Below are 15,651 nucleotides of genomic sequence, written 5' to 3' on the forward strand. Positions count from 1 at the left end.
AGGTAAGGAACAACAACCGTGCTCCATATTTCTCTGCCTTCTTTCCCACTCCAAGAACCCAACTCATCCCCAGATTAAATTTTTATCAGCACAAGAGGAACAGGTACATTCTCTGTTAATTGCAGTCTTATCTTCATATTTGTATATAAATTGGACTTACATGAGGATTGAACTTGGAGTCTATGTGTAATACTTGGGCTGGATTAAACATACTTGCTGTGCACTCTGGGAACCATCTCTTGTCTGTTGTTTCCATCTCTAGCCAGACTGCTTTTCTCAGGGGAGGAGTCTTGCCCTCTGTCCTGGTACTTGTCTTGCATTCCTAACTGAAGTGCTGTAACAGTGCTGCTTGCAGAACTAACAGGACATCATTCCCTGGATACTTGCTGCGTAATGGGAAAGGGATGTCCTACCAACATAACAAGTGCTACAGAGGAAGGCAGGCACATTTGCTGAAGCTGTTTTCTTCCTTTTATTTTTCTTTAAGCAGGTGTTTTTTATTAGTATTGTTCTATAGGATTCCCCACCCCTGCAAAGTCTGAATTACCTTAAGATCAAGAGTACTCAAGGTCAATGCTACAGCAATTTGCTTTCATGTAAATAGTATTTATAAATTGTAGTATTGAATATTTATGTAATCTTTGTTTCCAGGAAGGCCTGTCTTTACCAGTCTCACTTTTAAAAGCAGTTTCATTATTATTATGATTTCTTTTATTTTTGAGTCAAGTCTCTTTATAGGTTTCTGAAAGAGAAAGCCAGATGTTGGGTTGTCTTTTCTTGTGCTGATAACGGTGAGCGAAGAATGGATATTCTTGAAATATATTTTGGATAATTTCTTTTTCTAGTTTTGTTGACAAATACCATAATCTGAAGCAATGTAGGCCAGGCAAGGTTTTATTTTAATGCACAGGTTATAGTCTATCATTGGGAGAGTTCAAGAACTCAAGCAGGAGCTTAGAGGCTGAAATCATGGTAGAATGTTGTTTGCTTGTTAGCTGTCAGGCTCATGGTTAGTTAACTTTCTTAAGCAGCCTAGGCTTTTCTGCCTAGGGAATGGTGCCACCCATAGTTTGATGGGCCCTCCAATATCAATTAACATCCAAGACAAACGCCCTCAGGCATGGTTATAGGACAGCCTGATTTGGGAAATCTCTCAGTTGAGATTGTTCAGGTGGCTCTAGGGTGTGTCAAGTTGACAGTTTAAGCTAGTTAGGACATGTATGTTTTAGATTCTCTGTTTTAAACCATCTGTTTTATTAAAAAGCTCAATAGTTTGCCTTTTCTAAACACAGAGTATATATAATTCTGTAGTAAGGGGTACTTCCCTAAGAGATATTCCATCCTTTGTGAAATATAGTAGTGCTGAGTTTCTAGAAATACTGAATCTTTTGAAAAGATTTAAGGACTTAATGGAGATGGTGCCTTGCATAATTATAGACAGCTATGTAGCAGCTTAGATGTTTACATCTGTATGATACCCACTCCGTTTCTATTTTATTTGAAACCATATTCTTCAGTACTGTCAGGTCTATGGAATCTAGGGTCAAGTCATTCACAATAATCACATATAATATTTAACTGAGGAAGAAAAAGTTAAAGTTGGGAAAACCGCCAAGTGACCCTGACATGTTCCTGTGCCTGCAAGTAGAATTCTGCTGGCCGGGGCCATCAGGTTTGTATCTGCAGGAAGCAAGGGACTGTAATGCAAATCAGGGTGTTTTCAAACCTGTGTGGACAAGTCCCTATTTAGGGTCATTAAGTGTCTTTTCCTCCTGTCCTGAAATTTGAACTTCAGGATAGTTTAATTGAAGGCGGTGTACTCCGGGGAAGTCCTGATAAGATTGTAGGAAGACCTGGGTTAGGAATATACGCTTGGCTCCTGTTGACACTGTCGTTTGGGGAGATGGATTTCATGGCATGGAGTATGTGTATGGGTTTTACTGTCTTCATACATCCTTTGGCTGATGACTGAAAAAGTGCAGATCCAGCCCCAAAGGCCAGAGGATGGCTGCTGGTGTGTTAGCAGGCCGTCTGCTTGTATCAGATTGCCTGGAAGGCCCTGTGCTTGCTTGATTTGCTTTGAAGACGTGGCGTCCTTTGCGGGTGTCACTGCCTGTGACATTTAGGCTTTCTTCCGATGGTGCTGATCTATCTTTCAAGTGCCTTCTAGCTCTGACACTTTTGTCTACAGTGTTAGACAAGGCACACAACACCTTTTTTGGTGGAACAAATGAAAACCGTATTGAGGACAGTGAAGCTGACCCGCTCTTAGCCTCACAGATTTTCAGTTACTCTCTGAATTTTAAGGTGTGTTCAATGCATTTCCAGACCTTGTAGATGAAGAAACATTCTCCTGGTTAGTTACAGTCAATGACTCAGAGATGATATAAAGTTCACACATGCTAAACAGAATGCTGTATGTACTTCTTAATGATTTTCCTTTGATTATTCTTGTGAGCATAACTGTCCATATATTTTGATTCAAGACAGTTTTTTTTTTTCGTTTTTGCATGTGGTGGTTTAAAAAAAGCTTCCTTGTTGCCCTCAAAGCACAATTTCGGTCGCTTATAATTTTTGTTGCTTTCTCATATTCTAAAGGGCCACATTTGATTTCTAAGGATCCATTTAAGTCCTAATGTAATCGTTTTCTATAGATTATTTTTTGGGTCTAGGTTATAATTATTGCCTCTCATATGTGGTGAATCCACTTCTTATACTTACATAGTTGGATTGTTTTACATTTAAAACATGTGCTATAAACCAAGTGTTGATAGCGATATAAGCACCCTTACTTTGATTTTTTAATGTAAGTAGTAATATCTATTAGCTCTCCGGCATCTTCTGTTTGCATGTGTTGTCTCAATCTCCCATAAACATGAGGTGTGTATCAGTATTATCTCTTTGTTATAAAACTGGGGTTCAGAGAGTTCGGTTATTGCCTGACTGAGGAAATATCTAAAACCCCAAGCAGAGCTCAGGTGCTCAACACTTACTTTACCATACTTCCTTCCATGTGTCATTTTTCACTTGAGACTATAATTTATTTGACTTACAGATTAATGACTTTTTTGAGATAGGATCTCTCCGTGGAGTCCAAGCTGTCTTTCAAACTCACTGTGTAGCCCTAGGCTGGCCTTGGATTCATGATGCTCTTGCTTCAGCACTCCTATGAGGGCTGGGCTTATGGGTTTGCTGTGGCTTAAAAACCAATATATTTGTATGTTCATTCTCTCTCTTGTTCTTATTTTTTTTTTTTTTTGAGCTTGATCTTAGGGCCAGGTGCATCTTGTGCACGCTAGGCAAGTGACACACTGACTTCTATCTCTAATACCCTTTCTACCTTTTGAATTTGAGATAAGGTCTTAATAAATTGCACATTCTGGTCTTGAGCTTACTCTGTAGCCCAGAGACTCCTTCCTGTCTTCCTGCCTCAGACTCTCCAGTATCCGGGATTACAGGCTCATGCAGCCTTGCATAGCTCTGTATTTCTCAGTGTTGTATGAAATTTGCTCATTAACTTCTATTTGTGTGTTTTTGCCTCTAAACTTTTCATCTATTTCCTACAAACTATTGTGGTCAATAAATTGTTTGTTTGTTTATTTGCCTGTTTATTGAGACAGGATCTTACTACGTAGTCTTGCTTACCTGGAATTCTCCATGTAGATGAGGATGGCTAAGAAACCACAGTGGTTTTTGTCTGTCTGTCTCTGCCTCCCAAGTGCTGGGATTAAGTCATGAACTAACAGTCAGCAAAATTGTTGCTTTTTATAATATGTGTCTTCAAAATATTGAGTGGGAACTGCTCAGGGTTTATTAGATAAAAACAAATCCACATTCCTTTTATCAATGAATATTATATTATTACAGTGATTTTTACTGTGTTAGCAAAAGCAATCCAAATCTAGGAGTTAAGAAACAAAGTGTTGAACCTTCTACTTATGTATGGAACCATTTCCAAACTATTTCATCACCCAGAAGACTGTGCATCATTAGCATTTGGACTCTCTATTTTTCTGTCTTTCCCCCACTCTTCGGCTGCCCCTTGCTGGCTTTCTGTCTCTGTGGATTTACCTATTCTGGATATGCAAGTACATAGAACCATACAATATATTACTTGGGATATCTGGCATCTTTCAAATAGCAGTGTTTTTCTGAATTAAAACTTAATTAAAAATTAAGGAACTTGAGAACATAAACACAGAAGATTAACCATGAATAAAGCCTGCATATCTCAGCGTACATTCTATACAGCTAGAATGCCCATTATAAAACTGTGGAGATTCCCATTGTATTACTTTCTTTTCTTTTAACTGAAAACCTTTTCTTCATACATTGATCATGTTTGTCCCTCTCCTAATTCCTTCCCACCCATCCTCATCTTACCTTTCTCTTTATTTAAAGGAATGAACAAACAAACCAAAACCAAATAAATGGCAAAAAGAAACACAAAAAGTTCCACAAAACCACAAAAACAAAACATCAAAATAAGCAATCAAAGGATCAAAAGACCAAAATGTGCCAAAAAAAACCCCCAAAATGTAACAGTGCTGTTGAGTGTGCTAAATACTATCCCGCTTCTTCTGGGCATGGACCCTATAGCACGATTGATATACTCAGGGAGACTCTGTTGCTGATTTTCTCGTTGCTATTGGGCATCAGTTTTCATAACTTCATGGAGTGGGCAGGATCTTGTTTTAACTTCCCCTCTTCAGTGCTCAGATATCGACTGGCCTAAATGCTGCAGATCTCGTGCACGGTGCCACAGCTTCCACGAGCTCAAATGTGCATCTGTCCTGTTGTGTCTGAATGACACTGTTTCCTTGGAGTCATCTATCACCTCTGGTCTGCAGAAGACTGATACAAAAAAAAATAATATGGTAAAATTCTCCTGCTAATACTATGACAAACCTGTGACCTTTCTGACATCCTGTCAACATCCAGGCCAATTCCCTGACCACACGAATACTGTGTCCTTGGCCTGCGTAAATGTTTCACACTTCCCCTTTCCCTCTGTTACCCATGTTATGGTATAAATTCAGCCTTGGGGAAAAATAAAATTCTCGCCTTGATCAGACTCTTGTCTTGGCATCCTTCTCCGCGTCTCTTGTCCCCCATTCTCTCCCAGGTACACCCCCAGACCCTTCGCTTACAAATGGTGCCCAGCGGCAGCTGTTTGGAGGTCTCCTGGAGGAGAACGTTGTCCCCTGTGAATAGGCAGGCCTGTCTTCCTTGTTTGTCGGAGCCTTTTCTCCCCCTCGGAGCTTTTTGCTCCCCCCACCCTGAGCTTTTGCTCCCCCTTGGAGCCTTTGCTCCCCCACTTCTGGAAACCATGGACTGCCCAATCTTGGTTCAGAGGCTTGGGGTGTGTTTCTTCCCGGACAATGCAGATCTCAGTGGTGAGTGATGGGACAAGCATTCTACAGTCACCTTTTGTGACAGGACTCAGGGAGTCACTCAGGACGCGAAGAATAGGGTTAAAAATTTTTTTAAAAAATTAGATTTTGTAGAAATATTTGTCCATAGTTCCCCCAGGAGGGAACAATTGATACAAAAGATAGTACAGAGTTAATGATTGTTTAATGGATCGGCTAACCTTGTTTCTGAAGTCTGCCCTCTGTAATGAATAAAAATTGTGTGCTTTTTGGGTTTGAGGTTGCCTCTCCCTGCATGGATGAGCAACCCCATATACGTGGATTAAAAACCTTATACCCTCATGCTATTGCAGTGGTCACTTTGTCAATCTGTGCTCTGTGGGTGGTGCTCCTGAGGTAGGGCCACTATGGGGTCTTACAACATTTTGGTGCACCTGCCAGGAACTACACTCCCCCCAGACCACAATTGGCGAGGAGATCAGAGGTAAGCTCTAGCAAATCTGTGTTTTGTGTTCTGGGTTACTTTCTGTTTTGTCTCTGTGCCATGTCTTGTCTTTGTTTCATGTTGTCTTGTGTTTTCTGCGTCTGCTGTCTGAAGGGTTTGAGTCTCCCATGGAGAGGTGTTAGAGTCCCCTCGGTGGTCGCTGTTGGTCCTGTAAGGGGCTTACGGCTGTGACAGGCAGACGTGCTAGTTGTCACAGGCCACAGGCCCTAGAGGATGCTCTAGGAGGAGAAAGGAATCTAGAGGACACTCTAGAATCCTGTTGGGAGGTGGGATCAGATGGTCCATCTCATCCCAGAAGCAGCTAAGGTTTAGCTGCAGTTTGGGCCAGGTACTGAAGGTACCAGGCATCTGTGGAAATTGGTTACAAGGACGCCTTGTCTTGGTCTTGTTTGTCTGGTTTGTTTTCTGTGGTATTGTCGAATGTCTTTTTGGCTTTTATTTCGTTTTTGGACTTGGACTGACGACTGTGTTTGAAATCATGGAACTGTTTGTTTTGTTTGTCAGAGTTTTACTTGGTCCTCTTGGTGCTTAACTTGGAAATAATTTGCTTGAGAGAAATTGTTTTCTGCCAGGGAGTTTTGTCTTTCTCTCTTGAGCCTCCCCAACAAGGAGAGATGCCCCTCCCTTTGCTCCCCTTGTTCAGTCTAGCTGCTGTTAACGAGTGATCATGTCTGAAGTAGGCATTAACAAGAACCTGAAAGCTTTGCCTTGGATCCTGAAGAAAGGATCTCCCTGTTGCTTAGACATTCACAGCTTCTAAGAAAGGGACAGCACAGAGTGAGGAAGTGTGGGGCTGAGCGTGGCAGCTAGCAAGCAAGCTGCAGGCTGTGCACACGCAGCAGCGCAGCTCAGGCCAAGTCGGCATAAGAGGAGTTTCAAGCCCAGCTGGAACTGAAACTTTAACAACAAAAAGATAGTGGAGAGTTAGTGAAAATTCCAGTCGCTGCCTTCATGGTCTTAAAAGCTTTCTGCTCCCCCTCCCACATAGATCTCTGAACTCTGAGGCTCCAGAGGCTTGATGAATAAATCCCATTTAGGGATGATTACTCCAAAGCCTCTCACGATCTACATTGTCCAGTTGTCGGTCCCTGTTGATTCCTACGCACTGCGAGAAGGGTGTTCTCTGATACTGGTCAAGTAAGGCACCGGTGTCGAGTATGTCCCCAGGAGCCATTTCATCGCCATGTTCCTGTAGCAGAACAATAGTAGTAGGTTTTCTTAAAGGCCCATGACCTATCTCATCTCAGGTTTTTGGCCATATTAGCAATGTCAGGATGCTCTCCACAACTGGAGACACATCTCATGGAGTGGGCCATGAATCCAATCAAAAGAGGAATGTTTTCTCCCGTAAGATGGGTGCCACCGTTGTACCAATGTATCTTGCAGACAGTTTACTGTTATAGGTGACAGGGTTTGCATCTGGGTGATATTGATGACCACTTTCTCTTTTGGTAGCATGAAAAGTATCTCCCAGTACAGTGAATGCTAGTCAGACAGTTGGGCATTACCTCAACTTCTCTAATGACATAAGGAAGTATTGCCTTAAATAATAGGGTCTTACCATCCAGTTGTGGATAGCAATCAGTAACCTGGGCAATAGTCTGTGATGTTTGGGAGTTTCCATGGGCCCTCTTTGGCCAATGACTGAGCAAGATGTAATTCATTTCTGGCACTGGTGTTTTGCTTGGTGGTATAAGATGTCTAGTTGGGACATTGTGTCCCCTATTGTTTAGTGATTCCATTTAGATTCCTTTCATGTATGTACAGATTTTAGGAAGCTTCCACGATGCTAAGTTTCCTTATGACTTTTTGAATGGCCTTTAGTGCTAGTTTTTCCTCCCTGTTATTCCTTCCTCCACCCTTCTCGGCCCATTCCCCTCTCTATGTCACCCTCTTACTCTGGTTTCTTTCTCCTCTGTATCTCCATAGTACTATATTCTATTGTTTGTTTATTTTCTGCTTTTGTTTTCAAAACAGAGTTCTTCTGTGGAGCCCTGAATGTCCTGGAACTCACTCTGTAGACCAGGTTGGCCTTGAACTCACAGGGATCCACCTGCCTCTGCCTCCGAAGTGCTGGGATTAAAGGCATATACCACCACTTCCTGGCTTCATACTACTGTATTGCCTTTCCTCTTCCTTGAGAAAACCTCTCCTGCCCCTAGTCCCTTTCTAGGTACCTAACCTCTATGGTCATTCAGATTGTAGTACACATTTTGAAAATGTAAAAGTTAATGTCTGCATATAAGAGAAAACATACACTATCTTGTTGGGTCTGAATTACCTCATTCAGGATGATTTTTTTTTCTAGTGCTATCCATTTATCTGTGAATTTCATGAATTTCTTAATGATACTCCATTGTACAAATGGACCACATTTTCATTACCCATTTATCAACTGATGGGCATCTAGGCTATTTCTGGTTTCTGGCTATTATGAGTAGAGCAGCGATAAACATGAGTGAGTCAGGATCTGCATAATAGGGTTTAGAGTTCCTTGACTACACCCAAGAGTGGTATAGTCGTAGATCTTGAGGTGGATCTATTCCTAGCTTCCTGAGGAACTTCAATTTCAACATCCTCTTGGTGGATTTTTTTCTTTAATGAGTGTGTAGTGTCTTTTTATGTCTCTTCTGATTAGTTTTGATTTGAACCCAACTTTGTCAGAGATCGAAATTGCTACACGTGCGTGCTCCTCGGGTACATTTGCTTGCAACACTTTTATCCATCCTTTCCCCAAAGGTGTTATCTATTCTCAGTAGTGAGGGGGTGTTTCTCAGATGCAGCAGAAAGAAGCATTCTCTTGTCCACCCAGTCTGTTAGTCTGTGTCTTTTTATAGAGTAATTGAAATCATTAGCACTGATAATTGTCAATGAGCAGTATGTATTGATTTGAATCCTGTTATTTTGTTGTTATGGTTGGTGCCTAATTTTATTTATTATTCTCAGATTAGTTATTCATTGTGTCCTCTTGGGTATGATTGACCTCTTCAGACTGAAGTTTTCCGTTTAGTGCGGTTTTCAGAGCTGCATTGGTAGATTGAGATTGATTAATTTATTTTCATCAGGCAGTGCCTCTTTTAGTTGACTGTGATTGGTAGTTAATCTGGGCTTTTTTTTTTTTTTTTTTTTTTTGTCTTTCAGAGTCTCCATTTAAAAGTCCAATGTTATTCTTTTGTGCCTACCTTTATATGTAACTTGGCTTTTTTTCCCTTGTAGCTTTTAATATCCTTTTTCTGGTTGATTCTTTGTTTTGTTTTGTTTTTATACTCAGTATTTTGATTATTATGTGTCCTACGGACTTACTTTTCTGATGCGGTCTATTTGGTATGCTGCCTGCTTCTTATACCTTCATAAGTACCTGCTTATGTAGACAGGGGAAGTTTTCTTCTGTGTTTTTTAAAAATGTGTTTTGTTCCTTTGACTAGGTTTCTTATTCCTCTATCTCCATCATTCATAAGTTTGGTCTTTCACGGTGTCAAGATTTCCTGAATGTTTTGTGTCTAGAAGTTTTTAGATTTTGCTGTTGACATTACTAAACAAGCTAGAGGAGAAAGGAGGCCTTGAAAAGCCGTACAGTTGAGTGCCTGGGTGGTAAAACTGAGGTAAAAGCAAACAGACTAATTTGCCTGGTGATGTCAGATATGGGGACTTACAGTTTACACAGAACCAAGGTCTTTGATTCCTAGTTTATTGTCCTTCTCTCTAGTGTCTTTGCATGGCCACAGCTAAGTAGAGTGCTGGTCACTGTAACAACCATCAGTAATGGTAAAAGTGACATAGGAAATGCCAGTCAGCGGTTACTAAAATGTATTTGTATTCATTTTTGTTTGTGATTGGATTGAATTTTAGATTTGATTTTAGTTTTTTATGTAATGCTTTGCAGTACCTGATTAAATGGCAATGTTTTATATATAGCTGATATAATATTACATAATTGTCTTATTAAATTTGATCATCTATTTATAAAGGTCAACAATTTAAAAGTCGTGAAATAGAATAAACTTGAGTGTGTGTGTGTGTGTGTGTGTGTGTGTGTGTGTGTGTGTGTGTTAGGGTCTCACTAGATAACTCTATATGGTCTGGAACTCACTATGAAGATCAGGTTGATCTCCAACTCAGAGATCTGCCTGCCTATGCTTCCTGAGTGCTGGGATTAAGGGCATGTGCCACCGAGCCCATCTACACAAAACTATTTTCATGTTTTAAAAAATACTTTTCTCCATTATTGAATGTTACCCAATATTTTATAATCCTCTTATGCATTTGATATTTGCTATCTAATTGACTGACACTGCTGTATTAGATAGCGAATGCACTTAGATGATTTTTAAGTTGACGTTGCTTTGTTTTCTTTTGTCTTAAGGACATTTCGATGATGGAACAAATGTACCTCAGGCCATCTCAGGTACAAATCGAGGTACCCGAAGTGATGGAAGAGAAAACGTCGGGTTTTAAGGAACAGCCAACTGTGGTAACATCTCTAGTATAAATCGTCTTTCCCTGAATTAAAGAAATAGTGTGTCTTTTGTTGACTGAACATTTGCGGAGGATTAAAAATGGTTTCCTCTAATTTGCTTTGAAGTGTGTTTAAGCATCTAACCCAAAGCCACATGGGCGTCTGTCTCCCTTGGCTCTCAGGAACTATTTTGAATGAGGCCAAACTCCCTTTTCATGGAGAAAGGTAATGAGTGGATCCCCTGAGTCACAGATGCTTGATATAGAAAGTAGCTTGAGATATCATTAAAGGTTACTAGCCTCTGAGCAAACATCATTTTAATATACATTTAGGTAGAGAATTGCTAAAAGTGCAGTCTGGACTGTGGGTAACAGAAGTGTTTCAGAAGCAAAGCTTCCCTTTTGTCCAAATCTGTAACGTCTTCTCTGATAATGGGAAGTGTCTCCACTTATGGTAAAACTTGGAGTAAAAGTAAATGAATTAAAGGTAAATCCACATTTACACAAGAAGACACGATGGTCAGTTGCTTCATTTGAGAGTTTTGAAAATATGACGGCATATATTTGTACATACAGTGAGAGCATCCTTCATTTTAGGAAGGCATTCAGAAAATGTTTACAACCGTCTGCTTTTAACTCCCAGCCATCCATATTCCCAAATAAATCTTTTTTTTTAAATTGACTGTTGAAACGTGCCTATGAGATTCTTTTCTTTAGGATTTGGTGACATAGGCCAGGGAAATATAATTTTCTGGCTTTCAGATACTTTATAAAGTCAACTTGAACTTTTGCTCTGGAATCTGCAGAAAGAAAAACCACTTGCCAGCTCAGCTGAGTTTCAGACACCCATCCACCTACCCATCCTGTCACTGGATAGAGCATGCTGTAGAACTGAAGGCTTTGGAAGGCCCAGTGAGATGAACCAACTTTCGTTCTTTCATTTTTCTCCAGCCAAGTATCTATGAGGAGCTCCCTGAGACTGTGTCAAGCATCTTCCAGGTAGAACAGGAGGAGGCCGTGGAATGGAGAGCCATAGAGGAAGATAGCAAAGCCATTAAATCTCAGGAAATCTTAGACATTGTACCACCCGAGGACTCTGGGAAACCTGCGGATACCGTTCTTCCCACAAGCGATGCAAAACCAACCCGGCGGCCAACTTTAGACGTAAGCAAACAAAACGCGTTGCGAACACTTTAGAGTTATGAGAGCTGGGGACGTGTAAATCTGAGTTCCCAGGCAAAGAGAGAGCATGGCATGATGTATGGGGTGGGGTAGGGCGGGCGGGGCTTCAGCCTTAAAAAGGGCATCAGAAGTGCAGAAAAAGAGGTAGGGTTTTTTTTTTTCCATTTCTTGGGATGAAGGGCAGATTTTCTAGGTAAGAGAGCATCTGGGCTCTTCAGAAACTGGCCATGAGTTTTCTACATAGTGTCTGAAGGGAGTCAGGATATTTAGTCCCTAGATTATGTCTGGATGAACTTGGTAATGTTTGTGCATTTACCCCTGTTTAGATTTATTCCAGCTCTGAAGTTCTGGCCTTTGGTGCCAGTGCTTGCCAGAACTTTATGCTTGTTTGCTAGGATCATCTCAATGTCAGTTATTATCCATGACCTTTAACCCTATACCTCGGCCAAATGCTTTCTTTGTGCTGTCAGTGGCACAGAAATGAGGAACAGTGTGCTCCAGTAAACCAAGACAGGGCGACTTTTTGACATAGCTAATAAATACATCTAGATAAAAGAACAGGACATTAGCTGCTCAGACACATGCTGAGAGAACTCCAGACACGGAGTGCACAATTTCTGCCTTCCTGGCCATTCTCCACCTAGAAGTTCTTTGCAAGAGTAAGGGTTACTAGTATTCTGAGCTAAGCCATTACCAACAGCAGAAAAACATCACATAGATCTGATAGCAACTTGGTGAAGAAACACCTGAAACAATGAAAATAGGACTGGTTACCTTTGTAGCAGAGAAATTACAACAAGTATAACATTGAGTGAAGATTGCAAGAGGAAGAAACTTTATTAAGAGCTGTAAGATTTCTAACTCCAAGTGCACAATTATGGCTGATTCCTGGCCTCCAGAGTTCTGAAAGCACAGGAAAGATGAAGTGCATATCACAAATGACTAGGACTGTGGCATGTGACTGCTGAAAGTTACTCCCAGAGAGTTGATATGCAGGCATCAAGCCCCTTGCAGCGTTAAGAACAACAATGGTGATTTTCAATGTCATTCTGGTGCAAAGGTAATGGGCGTGGGGTGGGGAGAAAGGCCACCCTGTCACTGTGGCTGAATAATGTAATGACAGCAGATGACAGAGATGCTTATTTTTGAAGAAAGGATTGTGGGTTTTTTTTTTAAACAGACATGTGACAGAGAAGAGGAAGCTGATGAACTCATGCTTTATTATTAAAATCAGACAAGGAAAGTGATCTTTAGTTTAGAAAGAGGAATTGGGTTTTAAAAACTGGTTGAATCCTGAGATTTGTGAGAGTTTCTAAGAGTTAATGCTGGTGTCTGAGCAGGTCAGCTCCAGTAGGTGCTTTTCATGTTGTTTGAGCAGCAGAGTGCTGTCATCTGTGAGTGACAAAGACGAGCCTGCTTTGGAATGCAGAAGACCAGCAACTGTGGAAACTCAGGCTGTAAGGGTCAAGGTTCTGATCTCTGTAATCTCTGTGGTGTGCTGGTCTTGGGGGAAGCGATTAAACGATTAAATAGCTTATTGAAAACATTGCGCCCCACCCCTCCAAACAGGAAGAGGTCATTCTTCCTGAAGTGTGGAAACCTACAGACAAACATGGAAAACCAACCTTGTTTCTTCTCTTAGAATTGCATTAGATGAGCTATCATAAAAGTGCTGGGCGTGTTGCTCACTGTGTCCAGATTTTCCATGAACACAGCTTCTTTCTTCCCATCGCTAGACATATGAACTTGGCTAATTACCAGGCTATGCCTGTGTGTGCATGTGTTCTTTTAAATTATTTTATTTATTTGCACCCCAAATGTTGATCCCATCCTGGCCCCCCTTCCCAGAGTTCTTCACCCCATTCCCCATCCCCTTTGCTTCTGAGAGGGTGCTGCTCCCTCCCCCGTCCCCCTGGCATCTCCCTCTCTAGGCACTTCTCCCACTGAGGCCAGACAAGGCAGGCCTCTGCTACATATGGGCGGTGGGAGTGGGGGTGGGGGTGTTGGACCAGCCCCTGTATGTTTTTCAGTTAGCAATTTATAGTCCCTGGGAACTCCCAGGGGTCTGGGTTAATTGATACTATTGGACTTCCTATGGGGTTGCAATCCCCTTCAGCTCCTTCAATCCTTCCCCTAACTCTTCCATAGGGGTCCCAGACCTCAGTGCAATGGTTGGCTATAAGTATCTGCGTCTGTCTCAGTCAGCTGCTGGTAGAGCCTCTCAGAGGACAGCCATGCTAATGCCTGTGTTGTTAAGGGAGGATAATGGCAGTGTCACCTTGCTGTTGCAGGGTATGCAGATGCTATGTAGATGGCATTTAGTGCCAGACACACAGAAGTCTTAGTGTGATTAGTGATTATGGGTTACTCTGTTCTGGATTTCAGCAGTCCACACATAAATGCCTCCTTACAGTTGCTTCAGGTAAGATGGTGTTAGAACTGTTGGGTAGACTTGTAGTTAATTACATATCTAGATAGGGCCTGATGAGTGTGCGAAAGTCTGTAGTGGAGAGATACAGGATTGTGTCTGGTTTAGCATACCCCCTGATAGCGTGGAGGAGATTATGGAAGCTTTGCTGATTCGATTTACACATAACATCTATAAATTTGGTTGCTTGGAGCTCAGATTAAACTTAACAGGCATAAAGCTATGCTACGATTTTGCCTTTGGGTCTGCCAGCCAAATATGAGATAGGATTGAGTAGCAAACACGAATAACCCCAGGGCTTTAAATTACAATGTCACTTTGTCATCAGGAAGACAAATACGGTTGCAGTTTACGTTGGTTGGTGGATCGTAGGAGGATCATCGTTCACTTGGTTGATGTGATCATGTCACATGTCAAAGATTGTGTTCATATCCGAGTATCCAACCATAGGAGGGTCCCTGAGAAGACTGAAGTAGGGGTGACAAAGGACACCACTTCAAAACCGGTCCATGCAAGGTGGAGTCGAAGGCACCAGAGATGTTCATCTGAGGGGAAAACTAGTCCAAGGCAGTAAATATATCCGAGTATTTGGCCATCCGCCAAACGGGAAGGAGCTAGCTGGACTCTAATAGTTTCTGAGGTTTGAATCCAGACTGGTAGGTGAAAGTTGTTAGACTCAGAAATAAGGGAACAAAACAAAATGTGAATGAGTGGGAGGGTTCGGGAGAGGAAATGGCTGCCCATGTGTATCCGCATTCACGGTCCCCAACCTCATTCAAGCAGATGACCAAGACTGGTAGAGATCTGTAGGCAGAGTTCAGGTAGGAACTGCAAGTAAGAATGGAGGACTCTCCTTTCATGAGGAACATGAAAAGAATGTTTCACGTTCTTGTATGTAAGAGGGAAAAGAATGTTTCATGTTCAAGGGGGATCTCATTCTTTACTGAGTTAAGCCTAAATCCTGCAGGTAACTGTAATACCTTCCCTTCACTTAACCTTCTCCCACTTACCCAGCCACACCTTTGCCTTGGCTGGGAGAGCCTGCTTTCTCCCTCAAGGCTAGTCGCAAAACAAAGCACAGAGCATCCCACGAAGAAAACTCCTACGTGTAAATTATTACAACCATATAGTCTGAAACATTTCTAGGAGATGCGAGAAAACAATCTTTTCAACATATAGTTATTAAGAGGCAACTATCTGTGACACAGAATGTATTTGGGTGTGCCAGGCATTAGGTATATAACACACGTGCAGCTCTAAGGGGTGCAGTTTGATAAATATCGCTCAGAATTACACTTTAAAGCATTAGAACTCCTTTTAGCTGTGCTGATAATCAGAAGTCTTGCCAAACTTTCAGAAACTCAGAGCAGGTTCTACTGAAACACCAAATCAAGGTTGACCCGAGGGAAGTCCTCTGTCAAGAAGAGGAGGAGGGGAGATAGATCAGGACACAGTCCCCTTAACTCACTTAAACGCCAGGTGGATACTGTAGTCTGCCTAAAAAATGTATATGTACACATATCATCTCTGTATATAATATATTATATGTGTGTGTATATTTATATTCCTTTCTTCTTTAAAAAAAAATCCCAATGGCTGTTTCCCCTTCCTCTTCTTCCCCCAAGTGCCTTTCCCTACTTCCCTTCTGCCCCCAATTTCCCAATCCACTCCTCCTGTAGATAGGGACCAACCGCGGTGCATCAAGTTTC

General features: G+C 41.6%; 1 protein-coding gene across 6 annotated transcripts in view; it reads left to right on the forward strand.

Annotated features, from left to right (window-relative positions):
* Window positions 1-15,651, forward strand: part of Ttc6 (tetratricopeptide repeat domain 6) — a 213,819-nt gene that overhangs the window by 45,772 nt on the left and 152,396 nt on the right. For all 6 annotated transcript variants that reach the window (XR_015622056.1, XR_015622057.1, XR_015622058.1 and 3 more), the window contains 2 exon segments: window positions 10,241-10,348; window positions 11,284-11,496. Coding sequence is in view for 3 of the 6 variants with exons in the window: in XM_087554072.1 (XP_087410198.1) it covers window positions 10,241-10,348; window positions 11,284-11,496 (321 nt within the window). In the remaining 3 variants the exon portion in view is untranslated.

This window comes from Rattus norvegicus, chromosome 6 (assembly GCF_021556685.1).
Source record: "Rattus norvegicus strain SHRSP/BbbUtx chromosome 6, alternate assembly SHRSP_T2T, whole genome shotgun sequence".
Taxonomy (NCBI): Eukaryota; Metazoa; Chordata; class Mammalia; order Rodentia; family Muridae; genus Rattus; species Rattus norvegicus.